This window comes from Siniperca chuatsi, linkage group LG18 (assembly GCF_020085105.1).
Source record: "Siniperca chuatsi isolate FFG_IHB_CAS linkage group LG18, ASM2008510v1, whole genome shotgun sequence".
Classification (NCBI taxonomy): Eukaryota; Metazoa; Chordata; class Actinopteri; order Centrarchiformes; family Sinipercidae; genus Siniperca; species Siniperca chuatsi.
Window position 1 is genome coordinate 7,802,308 of NC_058059.1, and position 18,659 is coordinate 7,820,966.

The 18,659-nt window shown below is 38.6% G+C and overlaps 1 protein-coding gene and 1 long non-coding RNA gene across 15 annotated transcripts in view; one reads left to right on the top strand and one right to left on the bottom strand.

Annotated features, from left to right (window-relative positions):
* Positions 1–1,966: 1,966 nt before the first annotated feature.
* The window catches only part of LOC122865641, a 117,624-nt gene continuing 100,931 nt past the window's right edge, over positions 1,967–18,659 (top strand). For both annotated transcript variants that reach the window (XR_006375511.1, XR_006375510.1), the window contains exon 1: positions 1,967–2,681. This is a non-coding gene — a long non-coding RNA (uncharacterized LOC122865641). The remainder of the gene's footprint in view (positions 2,682–18,659) is intronic.
* The window catches only part of ntng2b (netrin g2b), a 69,978-nt gene continuing 66,266 nt past the window's right edge, over positions 14,948–18,659 (bottom strand). For all 13 annotated transcript variants that reach the window (XM_044174343.1, XM_044174344.1, XM_044174342.1 and 10 more), the window contains 2 exons: positions 17,310–17,444; positions 14,948–16,216 (listed from right to left, as the gene is read on the bottom strand). In XM_044174343.1, the coding sequence (XP_044030278.1) occupies positions 15,993–16,216; positions 17,310–17,444 (359 nt within the window). In that variant the 3' untranslated portion in view covers positions 14,948–15,992. The remainder of the gene's footprint in view (positions 16,217–17,309; positions 17,445–18,659) is intronic.

An 18,659-nucleotide genomic window follows, 5' to 3' on the forward strand; every position in this document is an offset into this window, starting at 1 on the left:
GTGTGCAAATTACTTTAAAAAAGTCAGTTTCTTTTAAAAAGGATGTTGAGACTGAGCTGTGCCGTCTTCTAAGCAAAACTCTCAGTCTTCACGTAACTTAAGCTACAGATATGTCACTGCTGGAGACGGTGTTTACTCTGCAGAGTCATACATTTCTTAAATGTCAGTGCGTCTTTGTTGATGAACCCAGCTTCCTTCCTTCGTGTCACTTAGCAGCCAAGTGTTCTTTTGTGTCTGATTTAAAAAAAAAGACTATTTCTTGCTCAAATTTCTCTTGACCCCCATATTGCTGAGTGGTGTGTTTCTCTCAGATCTCATTTTTAATCAGCTCAGTTGGACAGGCGGAAATCAGAGAAGTGGGTTTGTGAATTCCCTCCTGCTGCTTGAATTGAATAACTGTCACTGTGTTTACCCAAATTCCTGTTTGGTTCCAAGTATTTGGACACATTTTATACAAAGGACAGAATATTTGCTTCTAAGGTGGTTCTTAAAAAAATGTCAGTTGCTTCTCGTCCTGTTCTTCAACGCAGAGTGCTTTCTTTCAGTCTCTCATGAAGTGACAGGTACTACTTTACACCCAAATTTGTTTTTTACACAAAGCCATCTGGAGGTACGTGGACTCTGCTGTTTTCTATGACTGTGAGGAATGATGGTCAGGTCCCTGGTGTCTTTAATGGCTAAATTTTTTTCATATGAAAAAAAATGTCCAACCTGCAGATGAATGCACCTGTGTCACCTGTGGTTTTGGCATATCATTGCCAAAAAACACACCAGATGTATCTATGATGAGTATGCAAAAATATTCATGCTCAACTTTCCACACAAAAAATTACATATTTATACATGTAATTTGGAGGAATTATCTTTGCTATCCATTATTTTATTTTGGTATACATACATTCGTTAATAATAATTTACATTGATTCATAAATGTGACCTATCCTGGTGTTTAATGAATGTGCCAACCACTAGGGCTGCTTTAGTCCAATTAAAGAATTGCCGCTGCCAATGCAGAATAAGTCTGCTTCCCCTTGGTCACCTTATTATAGATTAAACATAGTAAATGTAAAGCTGTGAAGACAAAATGTCTTTTTTACAACTGAATTTTGGATGCATGATACATTTCCATTTGCCTAACACCAAAACAATGAAAATAGACAAACAATTTAATGAACTTTGGAATGATATAAACAGTTCATTATCATTATTGCAGTAGTAAAATAATGACAAAATACAAACCACAAAACAACATGTGTTACATTAGAGGCTTTTCAGTGGAATGAAGAATGGAATCTATGGGAGAGGATTATAGGCATTAAACCTGCTTGCTCTCTCTGGGTTTGCCAACCACTTGGTACCAAGAGGTGAACTGTTTGATGTTTGAGCCCTCGAGTCTAATGAAGAGGAGCTTTGACAATATCTTAACTGGGAGTCTGAGCCTCCAGTCACTGAAGGCCCTCTGGCACGATGCAGTTGAAAGTGGCAGTGACAAGGATCAGTTCCCATACACACACTTGTAAGTTGTATACCTACTGCAAGTGTTACTAGTAACTTCTAAAGAACCAAACTATAACAAATGGCAGTAAGTGAGCCAGATGTATGAATGTCACTCGTCTTTGAACATCTATCCGTTTGATGCTCTGGTGGTCCTGGGGGATCCAGGGAAGGCAACAAGCCTGGACCCCCATGCAACATCAGTGATGTATTAATATTTAAGCTGTATTTCAGTGTTGTAGTTGGTTGAGGTGGAACAAATTTAAATTGTGTCATATAATGTTGGGTAATTTAATGTATAACAATGCATCATCTTATATAAACTAATTATATGTTTTGTATATAAACTCTTAATATGAAAAGTAACTAGTAATGGCTGTTAAATGAGTGTAGTGGAGTAAAAAGTCCAATGTTTGCCTCTGAAATGTAGTGCATCGGTATGAAAGTTACAAGTGAAAGTTGTGACATGCACATTTAATTATTGTAGGTATTTCTCTTTATACAAATAGTATATTTTCATTAAAACACAGTACATTAAATCATCTGTTCTTTCCATTTCCTTTAATAAAACGTTTTTACACCTGTTTTTAAAACCTGTAATAGATCCCCAGTATTTCTCGTAATCTGGTCATCTGGTGAAACGTTTGGGCCCCACACATTGAATGGATTTAGATCCAAAATTGCCATATATTGTATGAATTTTGACTGAATTTAAATATGACACTTATTATTTCGTTGTCTCAACTGAGTTTCTTCAAATGAGTGAAACAGCGCCTCCCTCAGTTTTAACGGCTGGACAATGTCCCCCAGTCTTTGTGGTGAAAGATGGCATTGCACCCTTAAAGTCGAGGCAGTCGCGTGGAGTCTACTGAAGGACAGCCAGGTGCAGTTGCCAAGTTTTGATTAAAAAAAAAAGAAGTTAAATATAATAATAAAGAAACAGGTGAGGACACGGGTCATGCTCTCTGAAGTGAAGCTCTGAAATGAATTGTGAAGACAGTTGTACTCAAGCTCTCACAACAAACTACCAACAGTTAGCTTGTTTACTAACATTAAGTATGTTTGTAAGACTAGTTAGCTAGACAGCTAGAAGGGAGAGATGAAGCACTGGTGCAGTGGGACATTAAGTATGGATATGGACCATTTCATCTACATAAAAGAAAGGTTTTACTTTCACATCAAATAAGGTGAGCCAGATACACCCTCTGTCTGTCTCCCTGTCTTCTTGCTTGCTTTCCTGATGGTTAAATGTCATTTCATGGCTGTGTGTGTATTTAACTAACTTACTTGCTGTGTGGTTGTTGTGGATATCATATTAAGTACTGTGCCCTGTTTGTCGAGACACTGAAGCTGTTGTTGTGTTGCCAGTGGTGGAAGAAGTATTCAGATCCTTTACTTAAGTAAAAGTACTAATACCACACTGTGAAAATACTCCACTACAAGTAAAAAGTCCTGCATTCAAAACCTAAAAGTATGTAAGTATTATCAGCAAAATGTACTTAAAGTATCAAAAGTACTCATTCTGCAGAAAAATGGTCTCTGTCATTGTTTTACTATTATATGATGTTTTTGGATTAATAATACTGCTGAAATGTCTATGTTGTATTCTACTGCTGTAGATGATTAAGGTTGTGCTAACATTATCTACTTTATATAGCCTGCTGTTGGGTAGTTTAATCTACAGCAGAGGTTTTCAAAGTGGGAGGTGGGTCTTCCCAGGCTCAGTGAATGAATGTGAAAAAAATATTACATTAGTTATCAAAAGGAGATTGCATAGAATAGCCTAAATGTGTATGATTTGGTTAAAGAGATAGTTCATAGATACAGTAGTTTTGGGGAATTTGAGTGTCTACAGGATCAAATAACATAATATCCAGGTATCCAGGAATTGAACAAAACTAAGCAGGTAAACTAAGGGGGGTGAGGGGGTGCCTTTTCCAAGCTTTGTCTGAGGGGAGAACCATAGTCTCAGACTTTGAAAACCCCTGATCTACAGCAATGCATCATATTCAATAGGATCATCATATGTTTATAGCGTCGCTGTCCTGTGAGAACCATGAATCTCTAAAAAGTCAACTTTTCATGAGCTCAGAAAAACAGCTCTCTTTTTAGCTTTGTGACAATGCATTTTTCAGCTAATTCCAGGGGTGTTTAAATAGTTTATTTAGCTTAAGAAGTAGGGGAATTTTCTTAACCCATAAGGTAACACTTCATCCTTTTGATTACCAGAAAAAATCACATTCAGAATCACCAAATTTGGAGATACATGTTTTTTACTGGACAGGAAGGGTATTAAAAATTGTAATCTGAAAAGTAACCAGCAATTAAAGCTGTCAGACAAATGTAGTGGAGTAAAAAGTACAATATTTGCATCTGAGGAAAGTAAAGTACACGTTCTTTACTTAAGTAAAGTACAAGTATCTTGAATTTGTACTTGAGTAAAAGTACTTATTTATATTCCACCACTGGTTATTGCTGGAACTGGTTGTTGCGGCCACAGACAGAGCTACGGCTTTGAATAATTTGGAATTTCCTTTATTTTGCAGCTATTTGCTGTCATCTGTTGACTGTGCTTAGTGATTGTTTGTGCAGGTCTGTTAGTTGTTTGTGAGAATTTCGACATTCTTGTTTGGTTTTTGAAGCTGTGCTGCATAATGAGTTATTAGCTTTAAAAAGTAGCTAGGATTGTCTATTTTATGTACAGTATACTGACTATATAGAGAAGAGTGTGTAAGTCATGTATTTGATACATGCATTGATGCTTTTTAATGTGAACATAAACCTTTACATCTGTGTGTGCTTTTAGTGTTCTTTTGAGTGGTCTTTTTAGTATTCAATACTGATCTGTACCTGTATCAGAGTGTAAGTTTTGTAGTATATTTGTATGCTAAGAAGATACGTAAGAACATACATGAGAAATGTGTAAGTCGTGTATCTATGATATGTCCATTGTTTGTTTTTGGTGTGAACATTATCTGTGGTGTAGCTATAAGTCATCCTAAGTTCTACTTATTGAATGTTAAAGGGTTAATGGAACAGTTCAACAAATTGAAATGTGCTGACTTTAGTAAAATGTCACATTGTCCTGAATGTTTGGTTTCAGTTAATTTAAATGGCCCCTGTAAAAGTACAGTTGTCCCCTTGCCTGCATTTAAAAATACCAAGCATTAACTAAAGGGTTGTTGGCCACTTCCTTTGCTAGTGTACAGATTATCTTCTGTTGGCTCTTAAAGTTAGTGACAGTTGGTGGTCCCTTAGTCTACCGCCACCAGTCGAGGCCACCATGTTGGCTGCTCTGCTTATATAAGGCAGCGTTGAGACCAACTTTAGCACTACGTGAGGTGGGGTGCCAACACAGAAGGCTCAGGCAAAAAACGTGGGGTCATCCAGCAAAAAAGTTTAACCTAGCTCAACTTTTGCTGGACCGCAACGTCATCTGGCAAGGTGCTGCAGAGGTCAATCAAATACGAGCTTGCACACATTCCTAGTAGATTACTTTGTAATGCATTTCTACGGTTTACCTTGCAATTGTTGAAAAGATAAAATAATTGCAGCCCTGATAACTTTACAGAGTTTCATAAGCCTTCAAACTCATAGATCTGTTAAACTGGACTTTCTGGATCATATTTCATGACTTAACCTGTACCTGAAGCAACTCAGATGCTTTTAGACAATTCGACATGCGCTTGATTTGAAGCACACTGACATCTATAAGAGTGTGACACTTATCCACAACTCCATCCTGTATGTGGCCAGCTGTTCCAGACTCTGTTTTGAGTCCTGTCAAATGACTGTGGAAGAAAGTGCTGCTGTGAATTTACTCAAGACCCCGCCAAAAAGCATTCAATGGTGTGTATACTCTGCTGTTATATTAAAATGCAAAACTCCAATCATTTCTGATATAGCGATATTGTCTTCATGTCTACTATTCATATCTGCGAAGCTTGGTCTGCTGAAATTTTCAGACAGATTAGATGGCAGAGGTACAAACTTAATTTGCCACCTGAAAGCACTCTGACATCCCTAAAAGCATTGCAGAATTAATCAAAACACCAAGTAAGACTGAGAAAAACATCCTTCTCACATCACACAAACTCCATCTGTGACAGTAGTCTTTAAAAATTGAAAGAAATTTGAATAAGACACTATCAAAGCTTATTACAGGAAAATCCTTGAAAATCATTGCAGATGTTTCTACCAACAAATGTTTAAGCGTTGTTACAACTAACTTGACTGCGGAATGAGAACGTGTTGAAAATGTGACAATGCCACGGTGGACCGTCGTGCGTATTACACGCTTTGGCGTGATACCGGATTGCAGCAGCAGGGACGCTTTGGTGGGAAGTTTTGGTAGTAGTGTGTGTGTGTGTTAAACTCCGACATAGACAGCAGAGGACAGAAACAGCGCGGCCGTAAATGACACCAAAATGCATAGTTTGTTATTACATGACTATTTTGGTACAAACATTTACCTGCCAGTGTGGCAGATAGCCTTCTGAGATTTACTCGCCAAACGGAAAATCTATCCATATTTGGTGCTTGGCAGGTGTTAATTTCAGACCCTGTTCAAGCCCATCCCAGTTCTACAACTCGTACAGCTCTGATGTCAGCCCCACTGGTATGCCGAGCCTGACAGCTTAGTGAATTGACAAAGATTTCAGATTTTTGCCTGAAGCACAGGCATATTGAGGATAACATACTTCACAGCGGCAGCCATTTCTCAGACATGTGCCAACATGTTAGAAATACGGCACACTGATACTTCAGAAGTGCATGTAGTGATAAAGGATGGTGTGAGAAACAACGCAAAGGCAATGGAAGACAGCTGACTTAGGCCTATTGTAAAGCTCCAGTCCACACTTGCTTATTCATCAAAAAAAAAAAAACAACCTATAAACTTTGCAAACACATAACTGTCACCTTGATGTCTCCAGCAGGATGTCACAACATGGTAGAATGGTGCACATATGGGAAAAACCTTTTAGCGCAAATATATTTTTACATGTAGCAAATTATAACCTGCCGTTCATGGATAATAGACCAGACTCTCTTTATTCTCTTCTGCTTTAAGGAGATAATGAAGACAATAAGCTCTTACACATGTAGAGGGAACCCTGAAGTAGCTGGTACTCAGCCACAAGAGGCTGAAACAGACCAAAGAGTGACAGCAGCCAAAAGCTCTCTCTAAGAGGCTGTTAATACATTTTAATCAAGTGGAGTTTGCTTGTAGTGTACAGCAGCTGTACATGATCTGAGGTACTAGGATCATAACAAAAGCCTGGATTATATTATGAACATAATCTTCAGGTCTTCACAGGTTCAAAATGTTGGACCCGATCTGAAACAGACCTGTGAAAAACCTACCTGAACCCAACATGCATAAATCAACATTTAAAAAAAAAGACCTGATCTGAACGGGACCACAGCGCAGCCAGACCCACTTTGAATAGACCCGAAGATAATTAATGTGGTCGACCAAAACAGACCCTAATAGAGAGAGAACACCAAGAAGAGCAGCCACACGATCAGTTAACAAGCAACCGTGGCCAAAAAGAGCAGCAACATAATAATTATGTCCTAAGAACAAATGTGAAGTCATAGAAACTAATTTCAAAAATAATTTGCTTATATGCTTCAAAGACTTATTTATAGAAATAATTGAAAGTCATATTTTCAACAATAAAACATTCTTTAGCTAACTGGTTGACAGGTAGACAGAAGTTCATGATGCTTTCTAACCAATGTAATATTTGTGAATCAAATTCCAAAAACATAATTGTCATTTAATAGCATAAATCTCTTAAGTAGGCTACTGATTTCCTAAAATACTTCCTCCCACGGTGATTATGACATATCTCATGATTGGAGCTGATACCGAGTACGCTCAGACCTACCCAACCAGATTTGAATGAGTACAATTGGGACCCGGTCTGACTCTGGTCCCAGGTTAGGTCGGAATCCGTGAAGACCTCTAATCCAGGCACAAAAGGATTTGGAAATATAAATGCTGGCTAGTGATGGAGATGGAGTGTGCCGCAGAGAGAATATATGGACAAAGGAGGGATTGAAGAGAGTAGACGTGCACCCTTTCTACATGTTCTGTAATACCCCATTCAGACTGTGGGTCAAACACACTTTTGGGGTCTATCTGACTGCCCAGCTTTGGTGAACTGGCTTTTCTATTAAGAATGGAAATTAATTAGTTTAACTGATTCACTGAGTCACAGAGAGAGAGAGAGAGAGAGAGAGAGAGAGAGAGAGAGAGAGAGAGAGTCTGACAGCTGAAACTGAAACTTCATTTGGTAATTTTTCAATGTGATTCAGTGTAATTCAGTTGCTTATCAGTCGAAGCATATTGAACTACACTGCAGACTGGAGTCTCATGGCCCTGGCTGACATGCATAATAAAACGTGGAATTATTAGGCAATAATATGAGTGAAGCAGAACTCACATAAACAGCATATTCCGATTATATGGCATTCACTGAACTGACAAAACAGCTAGGGGGCAGATTTTTGTCTTTTTAAAAAGCTCAGCCTATTTCTACCTTCCTCTAAAAACATAATGTTTGAGTTTTGAAAATGTATTTAGTTTTATTCTTCCTTGTTTAAATGCAAAGTTCTTGGACTCTAGATTCAGAGTAACTCACTTACATATTCATTCACTCACTCACTCCCTCATAATCTGTCTGCCACAAGTGTTTGTTGTGCTATATTCACAGATGACACACTGAACCACTACATCACTGTTCTCTCTGTAGTCTGCTTCGTCTCTGTATTTCTGTTTGTTGGATGCACTATGGCGATGCTAATTTTTTAGCAATATTCTGTTTTCAAATAATCATTTCTCCACAAAGCTGCAGAGTAGGGGTGGGTGATATGGCCTTTAAATAATATCACAATATTTCAGGGTATTTCTGCGATAATGATATTCTTGACAATATGACAAAATACTGAAACATATTTTTGGTTTAGAACTCACAATAGCTTCTTCTTGAGGTGGTGAAATAAGTTTGTTGTATTGCCCCCTTTTGTTGTTAGTCTTCTTGCACTGTGGTTTGTTGTACATCTGATCTTTTGTAACCAAACCACTTCCACATTACTTTAGTTGCTCCCTTTTTTGGAACTAACTCCTCCACTGCGGAGCCGGTAGCAGTGTTACTTTCGCTTTCAGCCATGCTGTTGTTGCCGTCATTACGTCAACAAGTCGGAACATTGCCATTATCACATATGATAATATGATATGAATTTTTTTTTATCACATTAAACATTATACTGATATTATCGTGAACGATACTGCAGAGGGTGTATAAATATAATTGTTAGATCAAATGTCTTGACCTGCAGTTATTTTTATTCAAGACAGAATATTCATGACAAAGATGCTGTCTTACCTACACTTTCCATGGATTTCAACTTGATCTTTAGGAAAGTGTGTGCTGGGGTCTTGTGCCCCAACACTTTTGTATGTCTGGCAACGCCTCTGGGTGTCTGTTCAGATTTCTTTAACTCAGCCTCAGGCTAGACGCCTCAGGTAGACACCTCATCAAGATGAGTGACGGGAACTTGACCAACTAACAGGGAGAGGAGTGGGACTACGCTCAAAGATGCATAAAGTATACAATTATAATATGGGTTCAATTTCCATTTGTAAATAACATTATTGTAAGTGTAAGTCCTTGGGAGGAGCACCTCTATCAGATCTGTGTGTTTGTGTGTTCATGTGTAAAGAGGCTGAGGAAAATGAAATGTGTGCACCATGCACAAGTCGATTTCAAACCTTTAATACCAGCTGTTGCATCCGCACACTAGTTGGTGCCCTGGTGATAATAAATTATTCTTGCATATTAATGCAGTTTTATTCAGTGATTTTCACAGGCACAGCAGTGCTACAACGCCACTTTGGTGGTAACAGGTGGAGTTTTAAAGTGTAGTTTCATATAAACATAGTTTCAGTTACCGACTTGTTTTCTTGTGATTACAAACAAGTGGGATGCTGGCGGTGAATTTATTTTAGCCGTTTTATTGTTGGTAGTTCATATTCTTTGCTGTTCAAATATGGAAAAGAATATAAAAAATAGAGAAAAAATATTTCTTCCCTGTCATCAGTATTGATAAGCTTTTTTTAGATTTGCATGATACAAGTTATTTATCAGAAAGAACAATGTGCCAGGATTCTGACTATTACTAATGTAATGTACTAATACATTTGGAGAGGAGAGGAAACATCCATTCAGCCCAAATCTACATTTTGACATTTTCGCAATGTGATGGTAAAATACTTAATACGTGCATTATGTACTTAATACATATCCACAACATCAAAAAATATAATGTATGACATTGATGGGCCTTTAGTCTTTTTCATTTATTTTTAGGTAGTAGAAAATCTATTATGCTGTCCTAAAAGATTGTTTTTTGAAGAAATGTATAATTGATTTTTGAGTTATGTTATTTAGTTTGATGTCTGACTAGATGCTGAATATTTTGCTCTCCACACAACACAAGTATTTTGCTCCTTCTATCTTCTAGTGAAGTTGAGCTACAGTTAAGTTTCAGTGGATCATCTGTACAGGAGTGGCACACAGGCTTCTAGCAGCACAGTAGTTACAGTACTATTGTAACTAACTAGCCATTGTTGAGTGTTTTTATAAAGATTCTTGAGCATCAGCCACAGGAGATTAGATTTGAGACTTAGAACCACAGACTATGTAAAAATTGACATAGCCATAACACATTGTCTGGAACAGTTTGGCTGTACATTATGGACATTTCATTGCACAAAGTGCCTCAAAAACATCTCTAATCTATCAGTAATGATGTTCATTCATGCTGGCAGTTGTGATGTTGCTTCCAGAATTGAGGTGTGAACTGTAGATGAGGTCCAGGGCAGGAGGGGACAGCATCATTATGTCCTGTGTCTGCCAAGAGGATGGAGTGAGGGAGATGAAGGCCAGCTGTAAACAAAAACCTGTATGTTTGTAAGTGATTAAAAACACTGCAAATTTAAATTGGAATGTGTAAGATTTAACGCGTTTTAGAAGATTCCTAATAATCAGCAGTGGTTGACTATAACCATTGCATTTGACAAAAGTTGTTCAGGAGTGTCAAGCACTGGCACCCTAATATAGTATAGGGTAATGATTGTATCAAGGGATGCACCGATCCAATCCTTTAGATAGGTATAGGCTCCGAAACTGACATTATTAAGTGGATTGGGTAAAATATTTTCTGTTCTACTCCGTTCATTTGCTGCACTGAGCTAAGTCTGATGCAGTAAGCTACTTCTGTTACTCATCACTACCAGCATGAGCTTCACAATAAATGCATTTTAATGTGAAGACCGTGGTGGTACTTTACTGTGACACCGGACGTTTTGTCTGAAAGTCATTTTGAAACATTGTGTGGACTCCGTAACAAAAGTTTTTATAACGTGTAATAAAACTTGGTAATGAGAGTGGCTTAGAAAACAAGTACTGACGTTACATCTTATGAATCGACAAACTTTTAGCAACTGGAGCAAAAGAAAAACACCATGGAGGAGCTATGTAAAATGCTAGTTTAGAAGAACGAGACATAGAAGCGTTTCCTGATCTGACCCGCCTCAACACTATGGTTGAAGTTTGATTAAGTTCATGCACAAAAACGACTTGGTTAGGTTTAGGGAAACATTGTAGTTTGGGTTAAAATGACTACTTCTTTAAGGTAAGGGGACCTGTGTTGTCATAGTTACAATAATAAACAGTGAAGGTTAGGGAACAATCATGGTCATGCTTAGAAAAAACAACTTTGACTGTCGGATGGAAACAGGAAACAAACAGTGGTCTCCTGTGCTTAAGTCCAATGTTTTGTTTCATCCATTCATCCAACCCGACCTCCTCCCTACGCGGACTTTGTCGCTCTATAACAACATCACCTGACTTCCTCCTTTGCTCCCGTCATAATTACTACGCCTGCTGTAGGGCTTTGTCACTTAAACGTAAACATATGTCGTTTTGGGGCACTTGCTGAAACGAATGATGCTGTCATTCTTCTTTTGAGTACAGTCTCAGCTGAACGGGATGGTGTGTCTGCTCTCAGGTCAGGATATGGTAAAAAGTTAACTGGTTTATGCATTATAACGACGCAATCCCATAAACTGTCTAGTCTGAGACTGTGAGCCTCCCCTCAGACAAATCTTGGAAAAAGGCACTGTTTGACATAACTTCAGACTGCACCAAATACATAAAAAAGGTCTGTCCTAAGGCATTTATTAGTTTCAGACTCTGGGAAAGTGGGGAAAACAGTAAAATCCCCCTCTGAACCATCTCTTTAACCAAATCACACACATTTAGGCTATTCTATGTGATCTCCTTTTGATAACTAATGTAATATTTTTTCACATCCATTCACAGAGCCTCCCCTTCCCTTTGAAAACCTCTGGTCTAGAACAATATAACTGAAATGTGCACAAGCCTAAAAAGAATGATGGTGTATGAACATTTCCAATTATAGTTATGTAGTTACTTTACAGTTACAGCCTGTTAGCTTACATAAGAATGATCCCTGTGAGTTTCATGCAGTGAGGTAGTGTTATACAGATTTTAAATGTTTTAAATTTTGGGGGGGGGGGGGTACTGGTATTGGATGGCTACTCAATGTTAGCACATACCCTAAGTTTTGGCATTGGAAAGAAAAAGTTGGATCGGTGCATCCCCAATTTGTCTTTTTAAATAGTAGGATGAACTACACTTGTGAGTCAGTCAGGAACTGATCATGCCTGATTGGAGTTCTTGATACAAAGTAGGATGTGATTGATCTGGGGACGGTCAGTGTACAAACAGAGCGGTATGACATGTCAGATGTGAAACAAGATTTTTGAGCCGGATAGAGTCCATGCTACCCTCCCGAAAAACACAAGGTTCTCAGTCAGGCCTCTTCCAGAGGGATTTGTCTAGCAAAGGTTCACTGTATCTTACCCTACATGTTTTTATGAAAGATGATGAAACATGAGATCAGCTCCAGTGAAGCCCCAGTAAAACACACTAGAAGAGAAATCAGGTCATGAACAAGAAATGATAGGGCTGTACAAAGTATGACTGGCACAGACCCATGGGCGCAACATTGGGAAGGTAACTTACATGCCTATCCTCAAAACAAAGGATGTCTGAAAAAGAAAATTTTAGGGCAATCAAGACATGGAAGCCTCAAGGACCCGTGTGAAATCCACAGCCCAAAATAATCCAGACAGGAGGCAGTGGTACAGCTGGGAAAACAGTACAGAGATGACAGGGACAAATAGAGACATTTTTCACCAAACTCTGAGTCACATTCAGGAGGCCAAAGATAAACTTATTCAGCCGCTGTTCTCCCACGTCTCTGATCTCTTACACAGGCACTCACACACCAGCGCTGCCAGGTGCTACAGTCTACCTTTATAAGTCAATTTATGAGATCAGATGATAAGTGTTGCGTTCATGGTATAGCTGTGACAGAATGTACTTATTTCTGTTTGAGCAGTAATTTGTCCTGCTCTCCATCTCTTTCTGTTAATAAACATGGTTAGGTTGTCTCACTGTATGCGCCTGACCACTTTGAAATGTACTTATGACACCCACTCACTCTCTGTAAAGAGATATGAGATAAAACATAAATTGAAAGATGATATGGCTTCTTTTGCACTCCTATTCAGAGGTGAAATATAAAGAGGAGCTTTCTGTTGTTCAGAGCGTTTACACTCATTAATTTTTTATGTGTCTCCGGGTTCATCTCAAAGCAGCAAAGCAGTGTTACTCCATTTTAATTTAATTAGGTAGATTGATCTGAATATTCATTTATTACTGTAGTAAACCCTAATGATAAAATTATTCACAGTTTTGTCTTGAATACAGGCACTATTTGGCAGTTCCAATCTTATTTGTCAGATTTTATCTTGAAAAAAATTAACAGCATGGTTTTATCTTGATTAACAATGTATTAATGGAATATGCCAAATTTGTTAGACGTCAGCACAGATTATTTTGTACATGAAGCCACTAAATGGATCAATGTCAATGGGTCCTGCTGTAAATTGAATTACAATGGACTTGAATTACAATGATATGATGTCCCTCTTACAAGCATCATATACCGATATGCAGCTCTATTTAGAAGTTCAGGTAGGTGTATTTTTTTTTAACTTTGGACAATGATAGATTCGCTGTTTCCCCCAGCTTCCAATTGTTATGCTAAGCTAACCTAACCGACAGCTGGCTTAATATTTACCGTACAGGCACGAGAGGGGTATCCATCTTTTCATATAGCTTTTGGCAAGAAAATGAAGAAGCACATTGAAACGTTAAACTATTCCTTAAGTTGGAGTGTGTTGAGCTCTCTTGACCAATGTAGACTTGTCATAATTTCTATTTTTAGAAGGTAGAACATGGCAAGAATGAATTAGCCTATTCCAGTCCATGTACTTCTCTAATATTTCATGTAATAGGTCTTATAATCATTCAAACTGAATCACATTCCCCTTGGCCACAAGAGTGACGTTTGTACTGTATCTAAACATCACATTACAGTTAGTCATTAATGCACACAGTATACTGCAATACATTTTCTTCTGGCTACGAGCACTACCTGCTCTTTGATCCACAATGAAACGTGTTCCTTTACATCATTTCTCAATGCTCTACATTCATAAGCTATTCCCTCCCAAGTCTCAGTTCTTGACACCATTCAGGTTCAGAGGGGATGAGCCCTACACACAGAATAGCTAATACAGCTACCACCAGCTCAGAAATAGAGGAGTAATACCAGAATCCCTGTCTTGTCATTTCTCACTGGCTTAGTCTCGCTTTTATCTTTGATGTACACTGTATCATGGTGTAATGCAGCATTCATGTCTCTTTATCCACTGTGTACCTGGGCTGACTCAGCAATAGATTATTTCTCAGTGAAATGATGTTGTAGTTTTGCTAAGGAAAAAGACTTGAAGGACATTTTTGCTAAACACAACATGTCACTGGAACAGCCTTGCAAATAGTGGTCAGTGATCTCAAGGAGAGTTAAAGATGAGAAAATCTGACCTCAGGGTCATTCGCTCTGTCTCTCAGGACTGCTGTGAATCAGTATATCTCCACTGTGTGTACAATGGTTATAATAATTAGCCCATCACTTGTGCTGCATCTGCAAGTGACAGTATCAGATATAAAAGCTCTTTGCAACTTTTATCAGAATAAAATAATTTATATACTCTTGACAGGAAAGCAGTTCATTGTGATCGTCAGACAGACTGTTGGATTTCAAACTGGAATAATCTGTTTGCCATAATGAGCATTCAACACCATGTCCAAAGTGAATGACATTGATCAAATGAATGGCTTGGAGGTCTCAACTTGCTGTTATTTTTTTCACCCCACTGAAAAAAAGAAGATGTTAACAGCATGTAATCGTGGACACTTGATTGAAGGAAAAAAGTACAAGCAAGAAGGCAAATAACAGTCATATTTACTGCAAGGTTTACACTCAGTGTAATAAAATGCTCATTTGGAATAGTTGTAAATGTCATTTTTTAGAATTTATTGTAACTCCAAACAAAAATAATTTCTACAAAAAATATTCAAATAATGTCATATAATATTAATACGTGGTTGATATCTTTTCTCTGTCTTTTAGACTTTTGATAATTATTCTGTTAAATTCTGCTTCCTGAATACTGTGTGAAGATTAAATCTCGCTAAGTGTGGCAACAATCACTCATTCCTATAACAACCATAACAGTGACTAAATTTTTATAATTTGTAACCCCCTGGATATTATATAATATGTATAATCTCAGCGACTGTTAGTGGGCACATTAGATACAATGACTGAAGATATAATTTTTTTAAAAAATGCAGCAGAAATAGAATAAATGTAAAATCAAGTCTCATCTTTTGAGAAGAAATGAAACCTGGTTAATATACTATGTAGGCCTCAGCAGCAGGATCAAACGCGCACCTCGCCTCCCGACCTGTCCGTCTTGTCGACACGTTTTGTACTCTCACTGAGTCTGATAACACACATGTTGGCCGTCAGTCTAACGGAGGCGAGATCCTTAACTCAACCAAGAAAAAAAGAAAAAGTCCTTGTGGTTACAACAGCCATTCCCTTTGAAGTGAAACAGTGGTGATTTAAGTGTTTTGTTTATGCTTTTTGGTTTGATGCACATTGCTCCAGCTCAGGAATAAAGGGAACAGTGGTTAGTATGCTTTTTTCCCCTTTCATCTGCATCTCTTTTCTCTGAGGTCTCTCCCCTTTTTTCTCTGTCCTTCTCACACCTGAGCACACACTCAGTATCATAACAGTCCTGTGAGGTGTGTGTGTGTATGTGTGTTTGAAAGGAGACTGGGGATAGTTAGTGTTGTGTGTGCGCTTTTGCGAGTGCGTGTTCGTTGGGTCCATGACTGGGACGGCCCTACCCACTCTGGGTCACCCCTCGCCTCACGTACACACACACATACACACACTCCTTGGTCTGAGGGGGTTATCGTGGCTCAGTGAGGAGTTAACATGGCCAGCAGGTGGGCTAGCAGAGTGCAGAGCAGCAGGGTGGACGTGGAGAGGTGCATGGAAGAAGCGCCGTTGCAGTCCTTGCCCGCCTCGCAGCGGGAGTGTTGGCACAGTACCCCCTTAAACTCTGGAGGACAGATGCACTTCTGGTTCTGGTAGCACGTTCCTCCGTTCTGGCACAGGAGCATCTCCTCGTCGCAAACGTTCACTGTGAGTGGAGATGAAGGCAGACAGAGAGAGCAGCAAAGGGAGAAGTAGAGGAAAACAGGGAGAGTGAAGGAATTGCAGAGGTAAGGAGAATGAGAGAGGAGTTGAGTATAAAGAGGGCACAGTAAAGACAGAGTGACAGGCAGTAAAAGGATAGCGGGGAAGTAAAGTGCACAAAGACGAAAGAGAGACGTATGGCAAAGAGGAAGACAGGTGGGGGCAGATAAGGAGGGGTAATGTTAGAAAAAGCATGATAGGAAACAGAGATACAGGGAGAGGAGATTAATTCAGGGCAGAAAGAACAAAGCAGAAAAGAAAGCAGGAGGAAGGAAAGAGGCAAGATAAATTCTCCAGTCTTTGCCTCAGGGACAACAACAGGTAACACCTGCCTTTTTTGTTTTTGGAGCCCTTTTCTCTGCCTGTTTTTTTTTTAGCCTGACTTTTCTCAGGGTCAAGTTAAAATCAATGTCTCAAACTGGGCAGAAAATACACACACACGCATTGTGATATTTGTTAAGCAATGATGGGAGGAACAAATAGCATAATTAAAATGCTATAAAAGGCATTAGGAAAAGCACGGAGGTTGAGGTAAAAATGTTCTGGGAGAAAATAGAGAGCATCAGGCTTCCATGACAAGAAAAAATTACACGAGGTACTATTTATTACACCAAAGAAAATTGGCTCTGTTGCATATGAGTATTTGGAGTAGGATGTCAAATCTAAAACATACTGTACTACTATTTACTACTATATGTCCCATATAGTAATAAATAAACCCACAGTCAAAATGCATTCATGCCTGTGGAGGTTTAATATGTGTGCGTGTGTGTAGGTGGGGAGGGTCTATGTGACTAGATGGTAGATGGTAGAGGAAGGCAATTCCCTGTAATGGGGTTAAGGAGTGACAGGGTCATCAATTAAAGGAGCAGCTGATGCTGCTAATGAGCTACATGATCTATTCTCATGGGAGTAAAGAAAACATCGGGAGATGCACAAGCTGACAAAGTGGACAAAGGTCCTGGAAGGCTACAACATTTGTTCATCCCTGGATTTTTGGACACAAACCCACCAAAAATCAGTCTCTATATACTCACAGTAACAGCCTTGTTTCCAGTAGAATCCCGGTAGACAGTCGTCACACTTGGCCCCTGTGGCACCGTCTTTACACTGGCAGAAGCCTGTGCCGTTACACCGGTCATGAACAGAACCCATCTGGTTGCAGTTACACTCTGAAAGAAGAGAGTGGTGGAGAAAAAAGAGATTGAGTGTGATGAATTTTGTGGGATTTGACCTAGAGTTGAATTTAGTTCAGCCAAAACTGTGTGCATTTTTATTCATACCAAAGATTTGTCTCTGGTAGTGAAGCTCTTCAGAGCTACAGTACAGTCCTCTAAAATGCTGCAGAGATTCAGACCTGAAATTTAGACCCTTTTCGACCAGAATTATTTTTGTGTTTTGCCCACCATGTACCTTCTTGGAGAAAATTCAGATGCAAAGGCCCTGTCTTGTGTTTTTTTTATATTTTTTTTATGTAAAACTCACAGATAATGTGATACATGTAATGCTGTCTGGGCTAAAAATGAATGTGATTTAAAGCACATTTCATTTTGCATGTTATCACTGCTATTGGATCCCACAGGTCTCTTTTCAGTACACAAACTATCCCCGGGTCTCCAAAAGGTTAACGTTTCAGAACAATCCTTCAACAAATTCACTGGCATTGGTTTCCCAAAAACAACACCTATCACACAGCCTACCACACTGGGTGGAGACTTCAATGACTCCTCTGCCATCTAAACAGAAAAACGAAACGACAGATGTCCTATGTCATGAAGTACTGTATATATCAGATGCTGTTTGGAAAACTAATCCTGTCTAAATAGGACTGCAAGTTCTTTTGATCGCAGAAGATCTGCTTTCAAAGGCAGGTAGAATAAGTAGGGTACATTGTGGTATTTTGAACAGAAGTGTTTTTGTTGTGCTGCATAATTAAACAAACTTAAGTGCAGTGTTGAAATTCTTATGATTCAAATGACCTATCAAACACCACAAACTCATTTATTCTCAGAAACACCCTTAACTCTCCCTTCCTACCAATCACAATAACTAGTTGACATGTTCAAACATATTTGTGTTGTATTGAAATGAAACTTCCTGAGATTAATGTCAAATCAGACAGATATACCTCTAGTGTTCACCTCTTTAACACAAGATGACATTGAATTTGTCTTTTTTAATACATAAATTATTCTTATTTCTGCAAGTAATTATCATTGCAAATACATATATTTATAGAAGCTGACTGATATCCAGATCAGTGATAGTTGGTAGCAGAATGAACAAAAAACTGCAGAGCTGCATATTTGCATTGCATTTGTCAGTCAGTTGATGATGAACCAAAGATTCTCTCATGATTTAATTTAAGCAGATAGCTTGTCTTTCAC